General features: G+C 41.2%; 1 protein-coding gene and 1 long non-coding RNA gene across 4 annotated transcripts; one reads left to right on the forward strand and one right to left on the reverse strand.

The window, feature by feature from the left end:
- Positions 1 to 287: 287 nt before the first annotated feature.
- LOC311061396 lies at positions 288 to 2682 on the reverse strand. The gene is made up of 3 exons (XR_014602384.1): positions 2391 to 2682; positions 1049 to 1275; positions 288 to 827 (listed from the first exon to the last, which is right to left on the reverse strand). It is a non-coding gene; the product is annotated as an uncharacterized lncRNA (long non-coding RNA).
- Positions 2683 to 6106: 3424 nt separating this feature from the next.
- Positions 6107 to 19119, forward strand: LOC311061979 (uncharacterized protein). 3 transcript variants are annotated; one of them, XM_084080720.1, is made up of 13 exons: positions 6107 to 6224; positions 9665 to 10044; positions 11573 to 11643; positions 11986 to 12040; positions 12164 to 12213; positions 12306 to 12358; positions 12554 to 12777; positions 13757 to 14004; positions 14929 to 15057; positions 15185 to 15320; positions 15431 to 15505; positions 16259 to 16327; positions 18552 to 19119. In XM_084080720.1, the coding sequence occupies exons 2-13, from the start codon at positions 9687 to 9689 to the stop codon at positions 19022 to 19024; spliced, it is 1941 nt and encodes a 646-aa protein (XP_083936846.1). In that variant the 5' UTR covers positions 6107 to 6224; positions 9665 to 9686; the 3' UTR covers positions 19025 to 19119. The 3 variants fall into 3 exon arrangements, with proteins under 3 accessions (XP_083936846.1, XP_083936848.1, XP_083936847.1); XM_084080722.1 differs by having other exon boundaries at positions 18573 to 19119; XM_084080721.1 differs by lacking the exon at positions 6107 to 6224 and having other exon boundaries at positions 9176 to 10044.
- Positions 19120 to 22355: the final 3236 nt, after the last annotated feature.

Raw genomic sequence — 22355 nt, forward strand, 5'->3', positions numbered from 1 at the left:
GCCACTTTCTCAGTAAGAAGAATCTCCTGCAGTTTCTTCCTCCTTGGACATGACACACTGTAACTCAGCTGTAGATGCGAAACTGCATTTTGTTGTCTCAGTAGTGCTTGTACTCTGTGCAGTGACAATAAAGTTGAAACTAAATCTAATCTAAACATCACTCATAAAAACAACTGCTTAATTTAAACCAAGTAGGACATTTATCAATAGTAGGCTACAGATTACAGAATATGCAAGGCAAATAATGGCATTCAATAAAACATTTTATTCACAATTCAAGTGCAAGCTCTTGAAGTCATCTCTTTTAAGAGCTTGAATCCTCTTCACGAGGCTACTACTGCACAAAGATTAGTACATTTTTCGTTTTGGTGAAGCACATTAAAATAGTAGATATGTAGAGATATACAGTATGTATGTATAGAGAGTTCACAATATAGTAGTATAATATAGCATATAGTAAAGTATAATATTAGTTTAGATTAATATAGCTGTTTTTCCCCCTTTTGTAAAGGCTAGTGTGACTAATCATGCCATGACAGATCCTACACTATCTGCAATGTTGAATCCTCTGCCAACCAGTACAGTACACAGTCTCCAGGAAAATCTGATGGACGCTGGTGGTGACGCTGATCAAACTGCTGGGCTTTTGAGCAGTAGGCACGGCTCTGTTGGTGGCCAGCGTCATGCTGCCTTGCCTGGAGTGACTCTTCTTGTAGCGAGGGTCCTGCTGCTACACGCTGTGTTGGGAGCTGCCTGGAGTGCAGATGGTCTTAATTAGACTCCTTGGAGGTGTTTCAGGTTATTACTTGCAGATGGGTCAAAAACACCTGAGAATAAAATAAACAGGGAATATTACTGTGATAGTACAGACCGGTAGGATATCATTTAACTTTTAGATCATTTTCTTCTGCTTAAATAAGAGAACACTGCATGCTTCAATCAAATAATACATAAAGCATTGTCATTATCTAGTTAAAATGCTGTGGTTTCACTGACCCTGGTTCTAATGAATTAGAACAATATGCTCAATTTAAAATACACAACTCACGTTACCACGCTTTGACTCAGTCGCTGAAGTGGGCCACAAGCACCTAGAGTAAGGTTCTACTGTGTCTTTCCTCTGGACTCTTGCAGCGCAGCACCTACACGGGACCAGACCTCACACAGTCCAGACTTGCAGTCACAGTGTGCGTCAAGCACCGCCCCAGTGTGCTGTGCTCTGGGGCCATGATCCAGGGAGAGGTTGGCTTCTCCCTCGGTTGCTGAGTGCAGCACCTGAGAATAGAGTAAACAGTGATATTACTGTGATAGAACAGACCGCTAGGGTATTATTGTCTTCAGCTTACATAGGACAACACTGCATGCGTGCAACAAAAAAATCAAATAATGTCTAAAGCAGAGGTCTTCAACAGGGGGTCCGGGACCCCTAGGGGGTCCTCAGAGCTACTACAGGGGGTCCGCCAAATCTTTGTGTGATTTTTACATAAACCACTTCAACCAAGTATCCCTATTCTGAGAGGAACTTTAGCCAAAGGCGTTGTGCGTTTGTAGATCTGCTATCTTCGGCAAAGTGGTTTAGTATAGCGGGGAAAAAGAGCAGGCTAAGTACAGAGTGAAAGGTCAGGTATAAGTGTTGTTTAAGTGCATGATTAAATGTTTGGAAATACACATTAACATGAATCCAACATGATAGTGCTGTGGAACAAGTCTATGAAGCTGCCTATGAAATCTATGAAAAAAGAAATATTCTATACAATATAATGGGGGTCCCTGCTTTATCTCGCTCTCAGCCAAGGGGTCCTTGGCCTGAAAACGTTGAAGACCCCTGATCGTAATTGTAATTATATCTAGTTAGAATGCTGTGGTGTTACCGACCCTGGTTGTGGTACGTTTTGACCCAGTCTTGTAAGACCCTGCTTGTAAGACCAGCCACTGACTGTATGAAAAGTGCTGGGTAACCAGGCTAGTACTTTTTACTTGTGTTTTTCCCCCTATGAAACTCTCAAAGAACAAAGCTTGACTATCTGCATGCCAGCCACAATGGACAGACTCGACTTTCATGAATTATTTTGGGTCATTAATAAGGCCCATATTTGGGCTTTGTTTACGTCTGACTTCTTTTGGGCACACAGTAGCTTAGTCCAGCGTTAGAGTTCTCTCTAAGTTAGAGAGAACTCACTAACGCCAGGGCTAAAAAAGCTTAGCCTTGGATCAAGACTATATATTAGTTGTATTTGATCAAGTCTGACTCAGATAAAATAAATCTACGATAGTCTTGATCCAAGGCTAACAGTAGCCACGCTAACACACAGACTTGCACAGCACTTCTACAGTTCACCAACATTACCTGTCAAACGATAAAACAAAATAATAAAAACAAACTTACTTACCCTTGCACAAATAAGATTGAGCCTCAAGGCTGTTGTAGGCCATCAACTGGTCCATAGTGTAGTAGGCACTGCGTGTAAACACTAAATAATAATCATACAATATCCGGATAATGTATGGCCCGGCGGATAAAGATCCTTATTGACACTAAACTCACTCGTAACAAGCTTATACGGATCGATACCGATAAATGTAATCTTCTCCTCGTATTGTTTCCTCTTAATCTGCGTAAAATGTTCTAGCAGTGACTAGCTAAAGTAGCTGCTATGTGTTTGTTTCAGTAGCGTATGGTGGGTTCTAACGTGGACCGGGCCAGATTCTTAAACCCCCCCGCGGGCCGGCGGGGGGGGAGGGGGGGGGGCTCGCGCAACGATGGTTTGACGGGGAAACCGGTTTTTAATGGCCACCCATTAACAATCCGGCCGAATGCAAATAAGCCCGATTTGAAAACAAAGGCGAATTTCTGTGGTTGGCTACAACAGAATGGGTGATGGGGTGCTAATGTTGTTATGTTGATTTTTTGTTTTTTTCCCTGGGGGAGCAGAGTTTTTCAGACCGGGCCATGGCCCCATTGGCCTCTATGACGATACGCCCTTGGTTTGTTTACAGTGTTACACTTAGCCGGAGCTAACACGGTGCTGCTGGACCGAACCGGACCTCACCAAGATGGCGCGTAGGGAGGGGGTGGAGTCTCGGCTCCGCCCCCTCCCTATCCGTAACTTTGTATAATAATGCATATGAATGATCGATAATTAAAAAACAGGTAATTTTCCGTTTTCCATTCATGTAGATGAAAGGCTAAAATTGAAAATCAAGCCAATTTTCGATTTTTGATTTTTGATTTCACATTGAATAATAGACTGAACGCAAGATACGGGCTTGTAAAGTAATACTTGATATCTTGGCAAAAATTGTGTTTAACAAAAAAATTAAATTAAAAAACGGGTCAATTTCCATTTTCCATTCATGAGATGAAGCCAATTTCTTATTTTCGATTTTGGGACTTAAGAACGGATATAAACTGAACGGACAATTTCCGATTTTCGATTTTGGGATTTGAGAACGGATATCAATTGAACGCTACGTACACGGATTATGTAGGCCTACATTTTTAATTCCGGGCTTTTACTTGTAACAGAGTATTTCTACATTGCAGTATTGAATACTTTTTCCACCACTGGGTATCTTATTGGAAACTTTCAGATGACTAGTCTAAGATTAAAAGCATCCCTGCCTAATGGCTCTCCCTACTGGCTGAGTGGCACTACAGCGTCTGTTAAAAGTAAAATGTCTAAAATGTATTGTAGTATAGACGGGTTTCCGAGCGACGTCATCACAGAGCAGAATGCGCAATCTGCGCATGCCTGGGGGTGGAAGGCGCGTTCGAAAATACAGCCCTGAGCGGCAGTGAGCGCACTGGCCAATACAAACTAATAGGCGAGTGTGCTCCGGTGCGTAATTTCCAAACGCACCCATAGGCTTCCCCCCGCAGCTGCGCGGTCATATTCCTCTCAATGTTTACTAACAGGAAACCTGTCTATTTGTCCACAGCGACGCGGCCCTGTTGCTAGTGTCTCACTCTTAAAATTAAATTACATTATTAATTTGTCTCACAAAGAAGATAAATAATAAGCAGTGTATGTTTTTATGATTACGTTTTGGTAGAGACCAATTTCAAGCCCCCTGCATAGCCTACATAATGTGAAATGATAACATATGACAACCAGTTGTGGAAAGTATAATTTTACTTGAGCACTGCAGCCTTCTTAAGTACATTTTTGAGGTACTTTTACTTTACTTGAGTATGTCCACATTCACTGCTTTATATTTCTACTCCACTACATCTCAGATGCAAATAGTGTACTTTTTACTCCCTATTTGATACTTTGTCACGTTGTGAGCTTGTACATTGCAGATTTTCCTGAACAGATTTTGAAAAGTATCGAAATACAAAATATAAAACTTGTAAAATGGAACATTCTGCATCTGCATAATGAGTACATTTACTTTTGATACTTAAAGTATATTTTGATGCCAATACTTTTGTACTTACTCAAGTAAATGTGACGGTGGCCAGCGGTGTCACATTTGACGGTTGACTCAAATGAGAGGTCTGGTGACCCATTTGACTTGCCAATTCTTGTTAAGAATAATGGCACTGTTTTACTTTTTAAGATAAATTCACATCAAATCGCTCACAACAATAAAATATCAGGTGCACATTAAAGTGCGGGGTGCGTAATTATTGTGAGTATTAATGGAATTAAATGGTTTGCAGACTACGCCACTCAGGTTTGGTTTAGGAGCCTAAGAACTCCTCTAATAATACTTTTCTTTTACAGGTCAAACAGGTTCAATTTTACCCATGAAGTACTTAAGACTTTTAAATTCGAGAACAACACTTAAAACCCAGGATAAAACCGACACAACACAATGGCTAAAAAGGGTGAACATATATGTATTAGAAATTTCCCTAAACAAGACGCCTCTATGCCATAAAAACAAATAACAAAGAAAAACACTCATACAAAGAATAGGCTACTAAAATAATCCTATCCTCCTATAAAGGCGCCACTAACTAACTAAAACTGCGGTTACGAAACAGGTTATCAAAACTCTGCAAAATATAGCAGGTGCAAAATAGCAGAGCGCAACGGGTGCAATACCCTAACCGCACGCGGATGCCACATAGTCGGAGAAAAGGTCTGTCGGATTAACGCATGCCTCCCGAGCGCAACAATAACTCAAGCAAAGTCCGAAGTCAAGTCTGCTTCAAACCACATTATATCATAACGTAACCATAACACGTCCATATGAAAATCGGTTGAGAATTTAGTAGGCCTAAGTTATGAGGATTTTAGAGACCTGCATGCAGTATCTATGTTGATGCCATGCTATGTTTATGGCCAGGCCAGCTATGTAAGTGCACTGTGGTTGTGTAGGCTACTGGGAGTCTAATGATTAGCGAGGTACCCCAAGTGGTCGGTGCCGAGATTGGGTATTCGGGTAGGCATGGTTCACATGACGCTTGTATACAAACGTCATGGTGCCGAGTCCCCCTGGTTTATAGCGGTGTTCGATTTTTTTTTACATTGCCAACTCTCACATGTACATAAACGTTCAAATTTCAAATATAAAGTCCTTACCCCCGAGCCACGGATGTTACAAGGCGACCCGGAACGCGATAAGTACCCGTATCTCCCGTATTGTTCAATAACAAGCATTATAATCCGATCGCCGGCCATTTTCTCCAAATTTTCTGAGATACTTTCAACCATGCGACACTAATGGTTGGGAGGTGTATTGCACTCTGATACATTACCCCCAAAAAAATAGAAAATGGCCGGCGATGGGATTTAAATGCTTTTTATTGAACAATACGGGAGATACGGGTACTTATCGCGGTCCGGATCGCCTTGTAACATCCGTGGCTCGGGGGTAAGCACTTTGTATTTGAAATTTGAACGTTTATGTACATGTGAGAGTTGGCAATGTAAAACAAAACGAACACTGCTATAAACCAGGGGGACTCGTCACCATGACTGTCATGGTATGACAGTCATGTTTCAGGGCTAGACGGGCTGTATTAGAATGTGACGTCCTAACTCTTCTATCGTAGAATAAAGAAGTCCCCGCCCGCGCCCCCGCCCAAAAGGGATATCTATGAAGTGCACCCTCCGCCGTACTGTACATCTTGTTTACTGACATGACAATCAGGAAACCATCATGACTGAACTCTGGTGAAGCAACATTAATGTAAAATGATAAACTGCAGCCTAAAGATTTGTATGGATTATTTTAGATTTTCAAGTCTAAAACATCACAAGTAGTCAAAGGTAAGAAACGCTCTCTCGAAATGTATCATAACCTTTATTAACGCATAATAAACATGTCTGGAAGTAGGAGCGCTGCAGGATGTTTCTCTCTTTCTCTCTTCTCTCTAATGGTGCTGTCTTCACTCAAGCACTGCTGAAAACACTTTGATTTGGTGATTTCATGGTCAGAGGACATGCATGTTTGTTTCACTACTTTGATAGCCTCGATCTCCAGGCGCAATCTCTCCGCGCCTCTATACACGAAAACAAAACAGGAGCGCTAGTGCAGCCTACTACTTTGATAGTTCTAACAGTTCCAGGGTTGCATTGCTCATGGGACGGCCTTGCACGCCGTGCAGGAACCTTGACCAGGAGCACACGCAGACACACGCATAAAACAACTTTAAATTCACACCTCAACAAAGTTTGCAAAGGCTCATAATATTCATCAGTAAAATATCTCTGTAAGGATGAAATTGTATCTTGATGAGAAAACACATGACATTTCCTAATGCTTAAAGGCATAATGTAACTTTGCCCTGTGTTTAAATAACATATTTTTGAAAACCATGACTGTCATGGTATGACAGTCATGTTTCAGGGATAGGTATTCGGGCTGTATTAGAATGTGACGTCCTAACTCTTCTATCGTAGTAGAAGAAAGAAGTCCCCGCCCAAGTGCACCCTCCGCCGTACATCCTGTTTACTGGCATGACAATCAGGAAACCATCATGACTGAACTCTGGTGAAGCATCATTAATGTAAACTGATAAGCTGCAGCCTAAAGATTTGTATGGATTATTTTAGATTTTCAAGTCTAAAACATCACAAGTAGTCAAATGCAAGAAACGCTCTCTCGAAACGTATCATAACCTTTATTAACGCATAATAAACATGTCTGGAAGTAGGAGCGCTGCAGGATGTTTCTCTCTCTCTCTCTCTTTCTCTCTCTCTCTCTCTCTCTCTCTCTCTCTCTCTCTCTCTCTCTCACTGCCTCTCTCTCTCTCTCTCTCTCTCTCTCTCTCTCTCTCTCTCTCTCTCTCTCTCTCTCTCTCTCTCTCTCTCTCTCTCTCACTCTCACTGCCTCTCTCACTGCCTCTCACTGCCTCTCTCTCTCTCTCTCTCTCTCTCTCTCTCTCTCTCTCTCTCTCTCTCTCTCCTCTCTCTCTCTCTCTCTCTCTCTCTCTGAGAGCGCCAGTGCAGCCTACTACTTTGATAGTTCTAACAGCTCCAGGGTTGCATTGCTGGAACCGCCGCTGGAACCGCCGTGCTGGAACCGCCGTGCAGGAACCTATTTGACCAGGAGCACACGCAGGCACACGCATAGATTTAAAACAACTTTAAATTCACACCTCAACAAAGTTTACAAAGGCTCCTATATAATATTCATCAGTAAAATATCTCTGTAAGGATGAAATTGTATCTTGATGAGAAAACACATGAAATTTCCTAATGCTTAAAGGCATATGTAACTTTGCCCTGTGTTTAAATAACATATTTTTAAAAACCAATCATTTCCCTCTTTACCTGCAAAAACACACTTCCCTCTCGCTGTATGTTGGTGTTTTCACTGTTGTTTTGGTAGACAGAGATGTTTTTGGGCAACCACAAACAAACAGTGAAAACACCCAACTACAGCGAGAGGGCAATGTGTTTCAGCAGGTAAACACCACCACACTACTATAGTTCACCCCAAAACATTTTTTTCCTATGGATTAGTCACCCCATGGAGACTTGAATTCAAGGTTATTTTTTAGTTTCTGTCGCTTTCCTAAGCCAATAATTTGATGACCAGCGAACTGACAGCGGTTCCTGTAGGAGACACAAAGGAGACTCTTTGTGTCTCCTACCGGAACCGCTGCCGGTCATCAAATTATTGGCTTAGGAATGTGACAAAAAAGGACAAAATATCCATGAATTCAAATCTCCATGGGGTGACTAATCCATAGAATGTGGTATTATATGAGGAAGTCAGGGGTGGCAGAGAAGCGTCCGCCCCTGTGCCCCCTCCCCCTTGCCCTCTCCGGGAGGAGGAAGTGCACGTTTCCTTTGTCACACACGTACGCTCGCTTGACAACTCGCTGCCGGGAAAGTTTAAGTATGCCTTGGTAAAAAGAAAATGTGGACCTTATACAGTACTTCAACTCTGATGGCTGCCGTGCTGGCTGCTGGCTGCTGTGTTGTGTTAAACGTTTGCTTTATGCTCTGTTTAGTTTGCATTTATTTGCTTTTCAAAGTAAAACACAGAGATGGGAAGTAACGAAGTACAAGTACTTTGTTACTGTAACAAAGTACTTTTTTTGAGTATCTGTACTTTACTCAGTATTTATTTTTCGGACTACTTTTTACTTTTATCCGTTAAATTTTAACACAAGTACTAGTACTTTCTACTCAGTAAATTTTCAAAACAGGCTCGTTACTTTAGTTTTAATGTTGCGCGCAGATCAAACAAAAAGAAGCGCAAGAGTTATTATTTATAGCTCCGTGTGTCACGTTACTTCAAATCAGTATGTACTTCCTGTAAGTAGACACAAAAATAAAACAAAGTTAATCAATGTGTGTGTGTGCGTGCGTGTGTGTGTGTGTGTGTGTGTGTGTGTGTGTGTGTGTGTGTGTGTGTGTGTGTGTGTGTGTGTGTGTGTGTGTGTGTGTGTGTGTGTGTGTGTGTGTGTGTGTGTGTGTGTGTGTGTGTGTGTGTGTGTGTGTGTGTGCTGAGAGAGAGATGAAGCAGGGACCCCTTAGCTGAGAGAGATGAAGCAGGGACCCCCTAGCTGAGAGAGAGATGAAGCAGGGACCCCTTAGCTGAGAGAGAGATGAAGCAGGGACCCCTTGGCTGAGAGAGAGATGAAGCAGGGACCCCTTAGCTGAGAGAGAGAGAGATGAAACCGGGGCCCGTAGCTGAGAGAGAGATGAAGCAGGGACCCCATAGCTGAGAGAGAGAGATGAAGCAGGGACCCCATAGCTGAGAGAGAGAGATGAAGCAGGGACCCCATAGCTGAGAGAGAGAGATGAAGCAGGGACCCCCTTAGCCGAGAGAGAGAGATGGAGCAGGGACCCCTTAGCTGAGAGAGAGATGAAGCAGGGACCCCTTAGCTGAGAGAGAGATGAAGCAGGGACCCCCTTAGCTGAGAGAAAGATGAATTAGGGACCCCCCAGCTGAGAGAGAGATGAAGCAGGGATCCCTTAGCTGAGAGAAAGATGAAGCAGGGACCCCCACTACATATTGTATAAAATTGTGTTGCAGATTAAACATTTTCATAGATTTCATAGGTTCACAGAAACATCCGGTAAAAATACTTTTACTTTTACTCATAAAGTACATTTCAGAGCCTGTACTTTTTTACTTTCACTCGAGTAATTATTTGAATGACTACTTCTACTTTTACCAAAGTATTTTTTTTACACAAGTAATTGTACTTCTACTCGAGTACAGAATGTCAGTACTTTTCCCATCTCTGTAGGAAACACAAGGAGGAAAAGGACATGAGGGAGAGGTTTGAGAAGGAGCTTGAGGAAGCTCTGAGGGAGAAAGAGGAAACCATCCAAGAGCTTAAGGGAAGACAGGGGGAGGAGAGACGGATGAGAGAGATCTATGTCATGGGGGGGGAAGTAGAGAGACAGCTGATGAAGATTATCCTGCCTGAGATCTGCAACAACTTCATGACCTCACAAACAAAGATGCAGAGAGAGTTCGACAGACAACTGGCGGAGAAGAACACAGAGATCACATCACTGAGAAAAGAGTTAAAGGAGATGAAGGAGGAGAAGAACAGAGAGACTTCTGCAGCAGGCCCCATGGTACCAGTCGGGAGGAGATGGAGCAGCAACATTCTTCCAATAGGTCAGTAATCAACATTTATTTGAAACCCTATACAAGGTTAAAAATAGGTTAAGACAAATTAATCATCCAATTAAATCTAATAGTCTGCTACGGAGATGTCCTCTATACGGGCACCTCCTGAATATCAATATATGGATATCAAATGAAACGGCTATGCTCTAGGGTCGTCCTTATATGGCGAATGTATGTAGGATGTATTCTACCAGCTTATAAGGTTGAGTTAATGCAGGATAAACCAGATCAGATATTTCAGTTCAGTAGCTAATAAGTATAACTAAGATAGAGTCAGGGCCTTACAAACCATTTACTCTACCATCTGATCAACTTTACAGCTTAATTACTAGAGCTCCTACGAGAGGTACCGTTCTAATCGGCGGCACTCAGGGTAACCTGCTACCCTGAGTGCAGGTTACGTTAGAACCCACCCACTGCTACCCTGAGTGCAGGTTACGTTAGAACCCACCATACGCTACTGACTATAATTCAAACGACCATAAAACAACAGTAACAACACTCTCCCAGCCTTTACTAGCACCAAAATACTGTACTGATTATCTACTGGTTCCGTGTCAACTTCTGACTTTGTCACTAGTAGCAAGTGAGCAAGTGAGCAAGAGAACCGGTTTGACGGGGAAACCGTTTTTTAATGGCCACCCATTAACAATTCGGCCGAATGCAAATAAGCCCGATTTGAAAACAAAGGCGACTTTCTGTGGTTGGCTACAACAGAATAGGGTGAGGGGATGCTAATGTTGTTTTGTTGATTTTTTTTTTTCCCCCTGGGGGAGCAGGGTATTACAGACCGGGCCATGGCCTTGTTGGCCCCAATGACAATACGCCCTTGATTATAGTTTACGTGTATTTGGGAATCAACGTTTGTATAACATTCCATACGGTGAATGAAGAATCCCCAAAAATAAGAAAACACCTGATGAATTGAAGTAAAGTGGAGACCAAGATTAAACACAGCAAAACTATATAAAATATCTGTTTATAAACTAAAACAAAACAACACTCACGGTGTAGTCCTAGTCTATAAATGAGTGTTTTGGTCCAATGAAAAATACAACTAAATAAGAGAAATATTGACTTTATATTAACTAAACTACTTACGGGCTCTTAAGTCGAAGTCTTATTAATGACACACCGCCTGTGTGTGTGTGTGTGTGTGTGTGTGTGTGTGTGTGTGTGTGTGTGTGTGTGTGTGTGTGTGTGTGTGTGTGTGTGTGTGTGTGTGTGTGTGTGTGTGTGTGTGACGGGTTAGTTTGAACTGGTAGTTTAGAAAGTTATATAAGAGAGTTAATATAAACAGATTTTTGATGATTGCTATAATTTCTGGATTCTTCATTCACCATAAAGGAATGTTATACAAACAAAAAATCTCCTTGTATTCGAGCCATGAGTAAATAATAGGGGGGGAAAATGCATTTTGGGGGTGTACTACTCCTTGATGATGTACAGTAGCTACTGTGTACATTCACATGGTTTTGAGCTGCACTCATACCACAGTCTTCCTCTAATTTTCTAGGTGGTCCATCATTGCTCCAGGAGATGCAGGGTGGGTCAACAACCTCTGACGTCCCTGATGCATTCAATGAGGTAAATCCTTCTTACCTGTTGATATCTGATGTCTATGGACAATGGACATCTATGTTCTAAGCAATCTCCCTCCATTGAGCTGTTGAATTGGTTGTTGTGCTTTGATGCTACGCATGTCTTTCAAAGTATTCAATGTTTTAAATGCAAATATTGTAGTTGTATGTCGGCTTTACAGTATATTAGCAAATGCTTTCTGTAATCATTCATTCACGATTGAACTGGGTTCATCCATTATTAATATAAAATTAAACTAGCATTCTTAATTTAAATTCCGTAGACTATGGCTGCCCATAGTCTGTATAATCTTGTATAATTGTATAATCATGAACACATGGTTTTTAGGTGCTGTCATGGTTTTTAAGTAGCTCATCAGAGGAAGAGGAGGATGAAGATTCTGGTGAGAACAAAAATAAACTGGAATGCATGGCTTAATGACTATTTTCAGTGGGAAACATTCAGTATAATCAATGTCAACAATATATTTTATGTAATATCATAATGTTTGTATTTGTCCCCCCAGATGCGGTGTACTTAAGACCATGCTGTGAAAACTGCAAGCATTTCCAGTCGGTCAGTTTGCCCAAAGCACATACAGTACCCTCCTTTATATACATAATGTATAGCTGTTGTTGATCCCAAATGGTCTCCTGTTTGCTTGGTAGAGCTACGGCAATGAGAAGATCATTCCTGAGAAGCTCTCCAGAGGGCGCTTGCGGTGAGTCTGGATACCTGCCCATTGATTTATTCTGGTTTAATTCAATCCTTACTCCTATGTCTTTGATTTTGTGTGTGTGTGTGTGTGTGTGTGTGTGTGTGTGTGTGTGTGTGTGTGTGTGTGTGTGTGTGTGCGTGTGCGTGCGCGTGCGTGCGTGCGTGCGTGTGCGTACGTGTGTGCGCTTGCATGTTTCAGGGCACAGCTGAAAGAGGGAGTATATGAGTGTGTTTTCACAGGATTGATATTTGAGGCATTGGTACCAGTTCTGGTGCGTTATTCTGTCCTGTCCTGGTCCACGTTCAGCAAGTTCCTCCAGGACCCCTGGATGATTGCTGGTCCCATATTCAACGTACACACAGACGACAAGGATGCATCTGCCCTCAAGTCCATCCAGCTGCCCCACTCCCTTTGTCTCGCTGGTAAGAATATGTGCTGGCTCTAGAGCCAATTGTGGGCCAGAGATATTTATTATTGGCGTGTACAGCTAAACATCTTCCATGACCAGTGTTTTACATCAAGACTAATGCTGCGTTCCCACTGGCAGCTACAAAAGATACAAAACTACAAAGCGACGCAGCGTATCTGTCGTAGAGTCGTTGTTGAAGTGTTGATCAACACGCTTGTTGATGTCAAGCATGCGTCGCACAAGAAAAATATAAAAGGCATGGGGTTTAAAAGAACATGGAACTTGCTGACAGAGATCATTTTGTTTTCCCCCATTTCTAGCATGAATTGTGTAAAGAGAGAAGGTGAGTGAATGGTTAAACAACACTCATTTTGTAACTTTGTAGCTCCAGTTGAAGCCAACTCAACTTGGATCGTTGGCTTCAGAGCCTGAACCAATCCTTCGATACATAGCTTCGTAGTTTTTGTAGCTGCTACGAATGCAGAGCGTCGCTTTGTATCTTCATTTCGCTGGCTTCCATTGAAAATTAATGGTAGCCTGTAGCTGCCAGTGTGAATGCGGCATTACAGTAGGGTCCAATTTCAGGGCAGGAGGATTGGTGTTTGAGGCAAAGTGATGCTATTTTCCCCGCCTGGAGTGTTCGGTATTTTAGGGTTTCATCATGCATCCGGTGTGGTAGGATAAGTGCATTGGAGGGTGTGACTCTTGCAAAGCAGCAGCGCATTGCAACAGGGATTGTGCAACCTTTGACTTGGAATACCGGCATATAGAGGATAGCACACTCATCCATTTTTCACTTTGTTATGAAACAGACAACAAGTACATTTAGAGCCCCGTCCGCTAGTGGAGCTAATAAGGTGAATCCAAACCACAGTATCCAAAAGGGATGATTGTGTTCAAATTTGCTGCCTCTACAAAACTGTCTCGTTTTAAGTATCGTACTAGCCCCGTACACACCCTCAACCCCAATCCACCCTGTTGTCTTTACCCAGCCCAGGACAATGAGATAGTATTTGGTATCCTACACATCACTGGCAAGCGTCCTGTCTTTGAGAGAGTGAAGTACTCTGGTAGCCATCTGAAGTGGCTGGTGACCTCGCTGTCACCTTTTGGTTCCATCTTCCTGAAAACGCCGGTGAAACCCCACGGAGCTGTGTTGGTCTACAAGGATCAGTGCAGCATTGATGAAAGTCACACTTTCCGCATCTATCTCACAGTCAACAGCCCATCACACATCAATGTGAGTAACGAAGATGGAGACATAAAGATTAAATGTATGCTTCCAGTTTAGCACTTGGCTATGTGCTAAGTAAGTTTTGTGTAGATAATCACTTTACTTCCTCTCTTTTTGCTCTCCACAAAATACAACACACCTTTACTCTTATCTAGTTTAACACTGCAGTGTATCTCCAGACCACACAGTGTACCACAATCATCATAACAAAGTCTGACATTTTTAGAGCTCTTTAAGCCATAGCCGATCTTAAGAGCTTTGCACTAATTCCCACAAATTTAAAATTGTACAGTTAAAAATATCTCTTACTAACTATGTTATATAAATCTGTAATTCATATATAAATGTATATAATCATCAGGTCTACTCTACAGTACCTATAAACCATAACAAACTGTTGGAAAGACTCATTTACTCCCTCTTTCCTGCCTATTTTAGTACTTGGATCTCCACATGAGGGGTATCTGTCCACACAAAACAGTTTACCTTTAGTTTTGACTCATTAAACATGACTCCTCTTTGGTAGCAATAGTCTGACCTAACACCCACAGACAGCCTCTACAGTATATTCACCACTAATCTGCAATATGAGCAGTTTTGGATATATTCACTCAACCCAATGACAATACAGACTTATAGTGAATAATGAGATGACTATAATTATTTTGGTAGGCTTGATCTTATTTCAACTGTGCTTGGTTAATGGTTAGTCAAAACACTTCAGCGTGATCTCATATTTACTAGTACTTTAAAGCTTTGTCTTCAATATTGAGTATTGATAGCCTGTCAATCTACCCTTTAATTGCCTGGAAGAAACAGACTGTTGTTGTTTTGTTTGTTTTTCCCTTCCTAACTCACATGACTCTTCTCTTCCCTCCTTCTCTGATTTTGTCCATCACCTTGTCCACCTGTTGTCCTTGTGTGTGGCAGGACATATACAGGGAGGTGGACAACTCAAGCAGGTCTTACATGAGGATCGAGAAGAATACGAATACCGTCCCTCTGGAAGAGAGTAAATACCATCTCATGAGTAAACCAGGAGGAGAAATCGAGCCTGAGGTTTGTCTGCTCATTTGTCTTACCATATGTATGATAAAGGTTGTAAAGGTGTACTATACTGTATATGTATTGTATTCATTATGAATTTGTGATGCAAGTGAGTTATTAATATTATGTGTCTGTGCAGGACTTGATGTTCACCCAGGAAATACGTACGTTGATAGGCTACTATGAAGCATACTATGACCAGCCACCTCCCTTCAAATTCCATCTTAAAGCGAGTGGTACGGATATTACTACATGGTCTGCAACCATTCGGCCAGGTACCTATGTACACACTCGCCCATACTGTAAAGTCTGTGTTTATTTGTGTTTGATCCTTCTTTGCTGTGTGTTTCTGATTAATTATGCCTGTCCTTTGTTCTTTTGTCAGGTGACTTGGTGGGCACAACTGAGAAAAAGACAAGCAAAGAGGACATTTACAAGCACGATCAATTTGCTTCTCCAGGTAACCGGAACGGTCGCCCCCAAAACCTACTCACCCCCATTTTATTTGGGTGAACGCTCTGTATTATCGTAAGCAAGTATTTTCTTGCTTACGATAATGAAAGTATTCCATAAGTGTTGCACTGGCCGCCCGTCCAGCGCAACACAGTCGCCTCGGAAAACAAGAAAATCTAATTTTTCGGTTACTGCATCGTCTATTTCTCGCTTCAAATGTTTTCAAAAACATTCTTGAGAGCAATTTTTAGTTGTAAATGACATTGTGTGTTTGTTTACATGGCTGTCATGTTGGATGCAGCATTAAATTCAAGCAGCGCAGCAGGTGCTCTGAGTCTTTGATTAGACAGCGGTCCGCTCATCGGTCATTATTCAGAAATAACACACCGGATTGACCAATCAGAATCAAGCATTCAGCCAAGCCGTGTAAATAAATATATTAAAATACTCTACCTACCATACAGATAAGACAAAATTAAATTTTATTCACACACACACACACACACACACACACACACACACACACACACACACACACACACACACACACACACACACACACACACACACACACACACACACACACAAATACATAATAGAGCTTTAACTTAAACATACAAATATAATATATAAATACATTATCTGTGTTTTAGACATTGATAGCCCCAAGCTACCAATCAGGAGGAGGTGGAGCATATTCCTGTGTCTCGTTTTCTTCGTTTCTATTGTCAATACATCCACTGTTTATGCTGTGTTGCAGAGGATGGAAAGAACACAGAATCAATTCTTCTTAGGAGGAGGACAAACACTATGGAAATACCTCCAAACAGTGAGTGCATGTTACTCTTTCAAGCTTTTTGTCATCCTGATGTTAGTTCCTCTAATTCTGGTAATGCGTTCAGTTTTTACAGTAACACAGATTCATATTCAAATGAGACTTCTTCAGAGACATGAACAAACCTTCCAATGAATAATGAAAAATGGCCAACATCATCAACATGGCATCTGCACACAATAAATAAAAAGTGGCAACATAACTAATTCAACTCTTCACAGGCACCATAAACAATCATACTGAGCTTAAACATAAAAAGGTTCACAAAAACAACGTAATACTTCCTCCAGTTATTATGAGCATTGTGACAATAGTTGAACCTCTTATAGCACATGTTATAAGTAGGTGGCACGGGTATGTATGTATGTATGTATGTATGTATGTATGTATGTATGTATGTATGAACGTGACAATGAGACTGGTGCAAACTGGAAAACCCAAGGAAGAATACTAGGATAATAATAAATCACTAAACGTTTAACTGGTTACTGTAACTAGGGCTATAGAGCTGGACCACACAGAGGTACAAAACATGTCATCAAGTTGCGACACACTTTGCAGAGGTAAAGTACTAGCAGCCACCGTAGGTCAAACTATTTTTTGAAATAATTACATATTTCCTGTTTTTTTTTGTAGGAGAGTGCAATTATAGTCAGTATTCAGGGGGGCAGTTAGACTGGAGTCCTAAACTGACTGCACTGTTGTCTCGTTGGTACTCAAGACCATATCAATATATATCCTGACAAATGCAAATCACACAAAAGCCTTTACTTTTTGGGAAAGGGTAACTTTAATATTGTTACTGAAATGTTATAGTAATTACTTTAGTATATGTGTTACTGGAAAAAAAACTATATAATTAAATTAGCTGATGCCGGGGCGACAGCTAGTCTGCCTGGGGTCCAAGACCCAGGGGTCCCATTAATAGCAGCACATTACTGCACAATACTGATTATAGCATATTAAGCTACAATGTTTAATAATCAGGGATCATTTTATGGTTTTCTTTTTATTGCCCTCATCCCTGCAAAATGATAGAAGAAGCATGGGTAGGCTACAGTGGGGTTATGATTCTGGGCTACTAATCACACAGCTGCTATAGTGAGAGGGAACACTTCCCTGGGCACGTTATATCAACCATATAGCTGAATATCATAGATATCACACAGATAACAAGCAATATTGCTCCTTACCGCCAAACCCCTGAATTGCTGTCTCTCTCTTGGCTGCCGACTCTGAGTCATACCGTAGATATGATTGGATCACCATATCCAGGGTTAAAACAGCAGCCTACCATGGAGAAATGCTACGTAAAAATCCAGAAAGAGTGTCTGAATTCTGAGCTGAGCACACTTGTGCAGACCAAAAAAATGGAGAAAAGAAAAGAGAAATCATCAATAGGCAGCTAATAATGGTTGGAAAAGGTCAAGGTTGCAATTAAGGTTAAAGGGGGGAGACAGTATTGCCTATCTCTTAATGAAATGTGTCTGGATGATGGATTTACATACATTTTTCCAGTTGAAGTTTTGTGTAATGATCCAACAAACACCCAATAGACTGCCAGTTGTTCTTTAAGTGTTAATCATGATTTAATAGCAGATTCACAGAATGTGACATTTTTACCAAAAGCCCCCACCACCCCAACACAGTGTTATGGCCTGGCACTAAGGGAACAATACGGAGGGTAGCCTATGCAAAAATAAGTGGTAATTTTATTAACAAATGGTGAATAATTTAAGGAAAAGAAAATAATGTAGTTTTCCAATTAACTAGGAAAGGAAACATGCTGCCCATTTGAACTGAGGCTAACAAAGGCAAGCAAACTAAATCAAACAGAAATGTTCTTCTGTGTGGCCGCTCCTGCGGCCTGAGGAGGAATGAAGGTACAAATTGAACAGAGCAGGTCTCTTATAGTCGTTGAGGAGACAATGGCCAGGTGTCTCCCCTTCCCCTGATTGTCTCCGACTCCACCCTCCACACCAGCACTGCAATAGACAATGGTTAGGCACACACATAGAACCCTGGCAAAGGCCCCAGGGGGCCGTCACAACACACGTATACGCACGCACACACAAGAGCACATTAAGCACTCTCAAGCATGTACACATACTTGCATGTACGCACACACACCTGAATGTGTTTATTGCAGGTGAGAGGAGCAGAGCAAATGTTTCATGAAGTGCAATTAAAAGTATCAATGCTATCCCTTCTCTTCCAGGAATCAGCATCACAGCTAAAGAGATGATCATACAAAACAAGACAATTCTTCAACCTATTCTGATGGCAGACATGAGCCATGCCATCCAATGTGTATACGAAGCAGCACTACTGATGGACCGTGATTACAACAACCTGAGGAGCATCTCTTCCCCATCTGAAGCAGCTGTTCAACTTGTGGACAAAATTATTTTCAAGGGAGAAACAACTAGCAAGGCCTTCCTGTGTCTGCTACAAGACGCAAAACTAACAGACATGTTTCCTGACCTGAAGACGATGCCATGGTACAACTCTCCAGTCCAGACTCCAGTCCAGCATCCAGTCGAGTCTGCATCGGTACATTCCCGTTCTTCTCGGTCCAAATCAACTCCTCGATGTTCCGTTTTGTGGATATTACTGTTTATTTGCACTGTCTTTTTTTTCATATGCCTTGCATACTTCTTCAAAGGTAACATTATCGACAGTTTGACTTGACTTTTACCTGTGCTGAATATGGCCTATGTAATCTCACCCACCTTTAACCTTCTGTACAGTGTATGTTAAGGTATCCCTTTGGAGCCATAGAGGCTAAGCATAGACCCCTTAACAGACGACGTCATACTGGCTGCGTGCAGCCAGTATGCGCGCAACGAAACCCATTATATCAGGTCTCGTTAGGACGCGTCTCACTAGCCAACACACACAAGAGGGGGTTGGGGTGTGCTGAAACCAGTGCACCCCGAAACAGGTTGGGAATTGATTGCGTGAAACAATCACCTGTGCGTCCAGGCTCAATGTTAGTAAACAAATAATTGGTCTATTATCCTGAGTGGACAGTAGCTGTATATTATTACTATCAAGAACTAGTGACAGTTCTTGATAGTACATGTGCTGCAGTGATGAAACTGCAAACAAAGAAAGTAATATTTCCTTCTAAGCAGCTTGTTTCACTATTCCATGGGACATTTTATAAACAAGGAGGCATTATCATTTGATAACAGCATGATATGTTGGATTTATCTTTCATGAATATTTTTGTAATGTTTATTTTCTCCTGGGGATTGTTTATTTTTCTACTTTCATATCAGTATATTCTGTATATTTGTGTAATGTGTAAAATTGTGTTTATATGATTAGGTTTACATCTTTGTTGCCTGTGTAGGAGTTAAGACCCAAAACACAGGTTTGGGCCCCAACTAATGTTTCAAATATTATGGCCAGGAAATAAACCATGACTAAATGATTAACTGGTTTTGTAAATAATAGTAGCAGGGGCATTATGTTCTCTTCACATTTTGTGAATAAAGCATCATTTTGTAACTTCCTAATTTCATCATTAATCATTCCATGACAATCTTTTTGTTCAATGAGGTTTGGCCTTATAGATGGAAATGTGGCTGTTTTCTGTGTTAACTTAATTTTTAGACTTTTCATGTAGTCTGTTACAAGATCATTGTTTAAACGTCCAAAATAGGACATACATGTTTAGCTTGTGGCCCTAGGACTTTTGGTATAAGCCTCTTAAAGCTGTACTATGTAAATTTCCTCTTCTACCACGGATTTGAACCCAGTTTCCTGTGCAAGTGCTGACTTGCACAGGAAAGAGCCTGCCTGCTTGCTCAGGGGATAAATCAAATATTGACCATCAGGTCAAAATTTGTCAGATCCTGTGTAAGAGGGGTAAGACCTGGGTAAGACATGACTTTGACACAATCTAAATGTCTGAATAGAAGAGCAGATACAACCACCCCAATTGTACAAGTCAAGTAATATTGTATTAACATACTCTACCATACAGATTGGACTAAATTACATTTTATTCATTAAAGAAAGTTACATACCGTAGTGCCACATTAAGTAGAGTAGCCCTGGACTAGATCATCTGTTAAATGTCACCATTGTAGAAAATGGTGTCCTCAGCAAAATATCCCTGTTGTCCTGTCAGATGGCTCCCCCTATGGCTGAGTATCTCCTCTCGTTCTAAGGTCACTAAGTTTATCATGAAATTAAATTACTTTAGGTTTTGTGTGTCAGGTTTTGACACACCACACGCACGCACGCACGCACGCGCACACGCACGCGCACACGCACACACGCACCAACATCCAGTCACTGTAGACGAACCACATCTTCATGACATCACAGTCACTGTAGATCACTGTCAACGTCAAGTCTGGGGAGCACTAGAGGTCCAAATGGACCCTTCCCCGTCTGTAACAAATAGAACCAAATGGGCCCTTATTACGGGTCCATTTGGTTCTGTTTGTACACAGCAGAGTTACATGAACATTGATGATTTTACAGTGTAGATTGGGGTCCCGGGATTAGAAAAAAAGGTATCAAATGGGGGTCTGTGGCCTAATGTATATCAAACTGGGGGTCCTTGAAATTCAAAAGGTTGCAAATCGCTGTTGTAGATGATACTTGACATTTTCATGTTCATGACATTGACAGGTGCTGAAGTTGTGGCAAAGCAGCTGATAAAAGGGTCCAAATATAACCAATAGAGACACATCTATTCAAATCTTTTGAACAAGGTTTCCTTCCTCTATCCTGTCCATTAAAGCAGATAGGATAGAGGAAGGTATTTAGTAGCCTTTGTGTTAATGTAGTTCATCAGCTTTTCAGAAATGTGATCATGATGCCAATGGGTAGAACTGTAACTTGTACACATAGTGTATCTAGTGTACTAGGGGTGGAAGAAGTACATCTATGCTCTACTTAATTAAAATAACAAGAAAAAGAAAAAAACGTACAGTAGCAATTCCACAATAAAAAAAATACTGACCTGTATGAAACAAATGACTTGAGTACAAAGGTATTGATTGACATTAGCATATACTTACAGTACCTTAGTAAGTATTTCAACTTCTGTCAGACATTATTGCAACTGTCACATGTCAGATGTAACGATTTTACTCACATCATCTGATGTATGCATGCCCATTGCCGATACCCTACAGCATCGGTATTCTGGGGTGAATATTTGGTGCAAATAGCGGATCTACAAGCTCACGCATTGCGTCGACACGTTGTTAGCTTTTGGAACTGCTGTATTTGGTGAAGAAATTTGGTGTAACAGGAAAAAAAGAGCGGACTAAGTATAGACCCTTGGGCGGTCTATAATTCTTTTAATTAAATACTTAAATGAATAGAATGTACTTTCTCTGTATGGTAGAGTGTTAATATAATATAACTTATATGATTGGGGTGGTTGTATTTAGTCTCCCTGCTCTTCAATTGAGACATTTAAATCATGTCAAAGGTCACGTCTCACCTAGACACAGGATCTGACACGAATTTTGACCTGATGGTCAAGATTCAATTCATCCCCTGAGCAAGCAGGCAGGCAGGCTCTATTAGCTCAATGGTAAAAAAAATCAGGCCTTGCTCAGGAAACCAAGTTCAAATCCGGGGTAGAAGAGGAAAGCTACATAGTGCAGCTTTGATCCGTCTTTGTTTTTCAATAATTTGGATTATCTGAAATCAAAGTGGATCGAATCTGGCCAATGAAGAGAGGAGCAGCGTCTACACATTATAAATATTCTAATTATGAGAGGTTATGTCAAATTTATATTTGACGTATAGTATTGACTAAATAAACAAACAAACAACCTGCTACCGACTAGCATGGCAACCAATGCAGTGTTTATTCTTTAAGCACAGATGCTAAAGTTGAACAGTTAAATATGTATTTTTAAAGTCTAAACTCAAAGTCTCAAGTTTAAGTTTCACTTAAAAATGATTGGTATTATTTCTAAGCAGCACTGTAAGTGATGAAGGAAATGATTCATTGCCAGAGGCTCGGAGCATCATGTAGTGTTGA

This window comes from Gymnoscopelus microlampas (assembly GCF_963454915.1).
Source record: "Gymnoscopelus microlampas genome assembly, chromosome: 15".
NCBI lineage: Eukaryota > Metazoa > Chordata > Actinopteri > Myctophiformes > Myctophidae > Gymnoscopelus > Gymnoscopelus microlampas.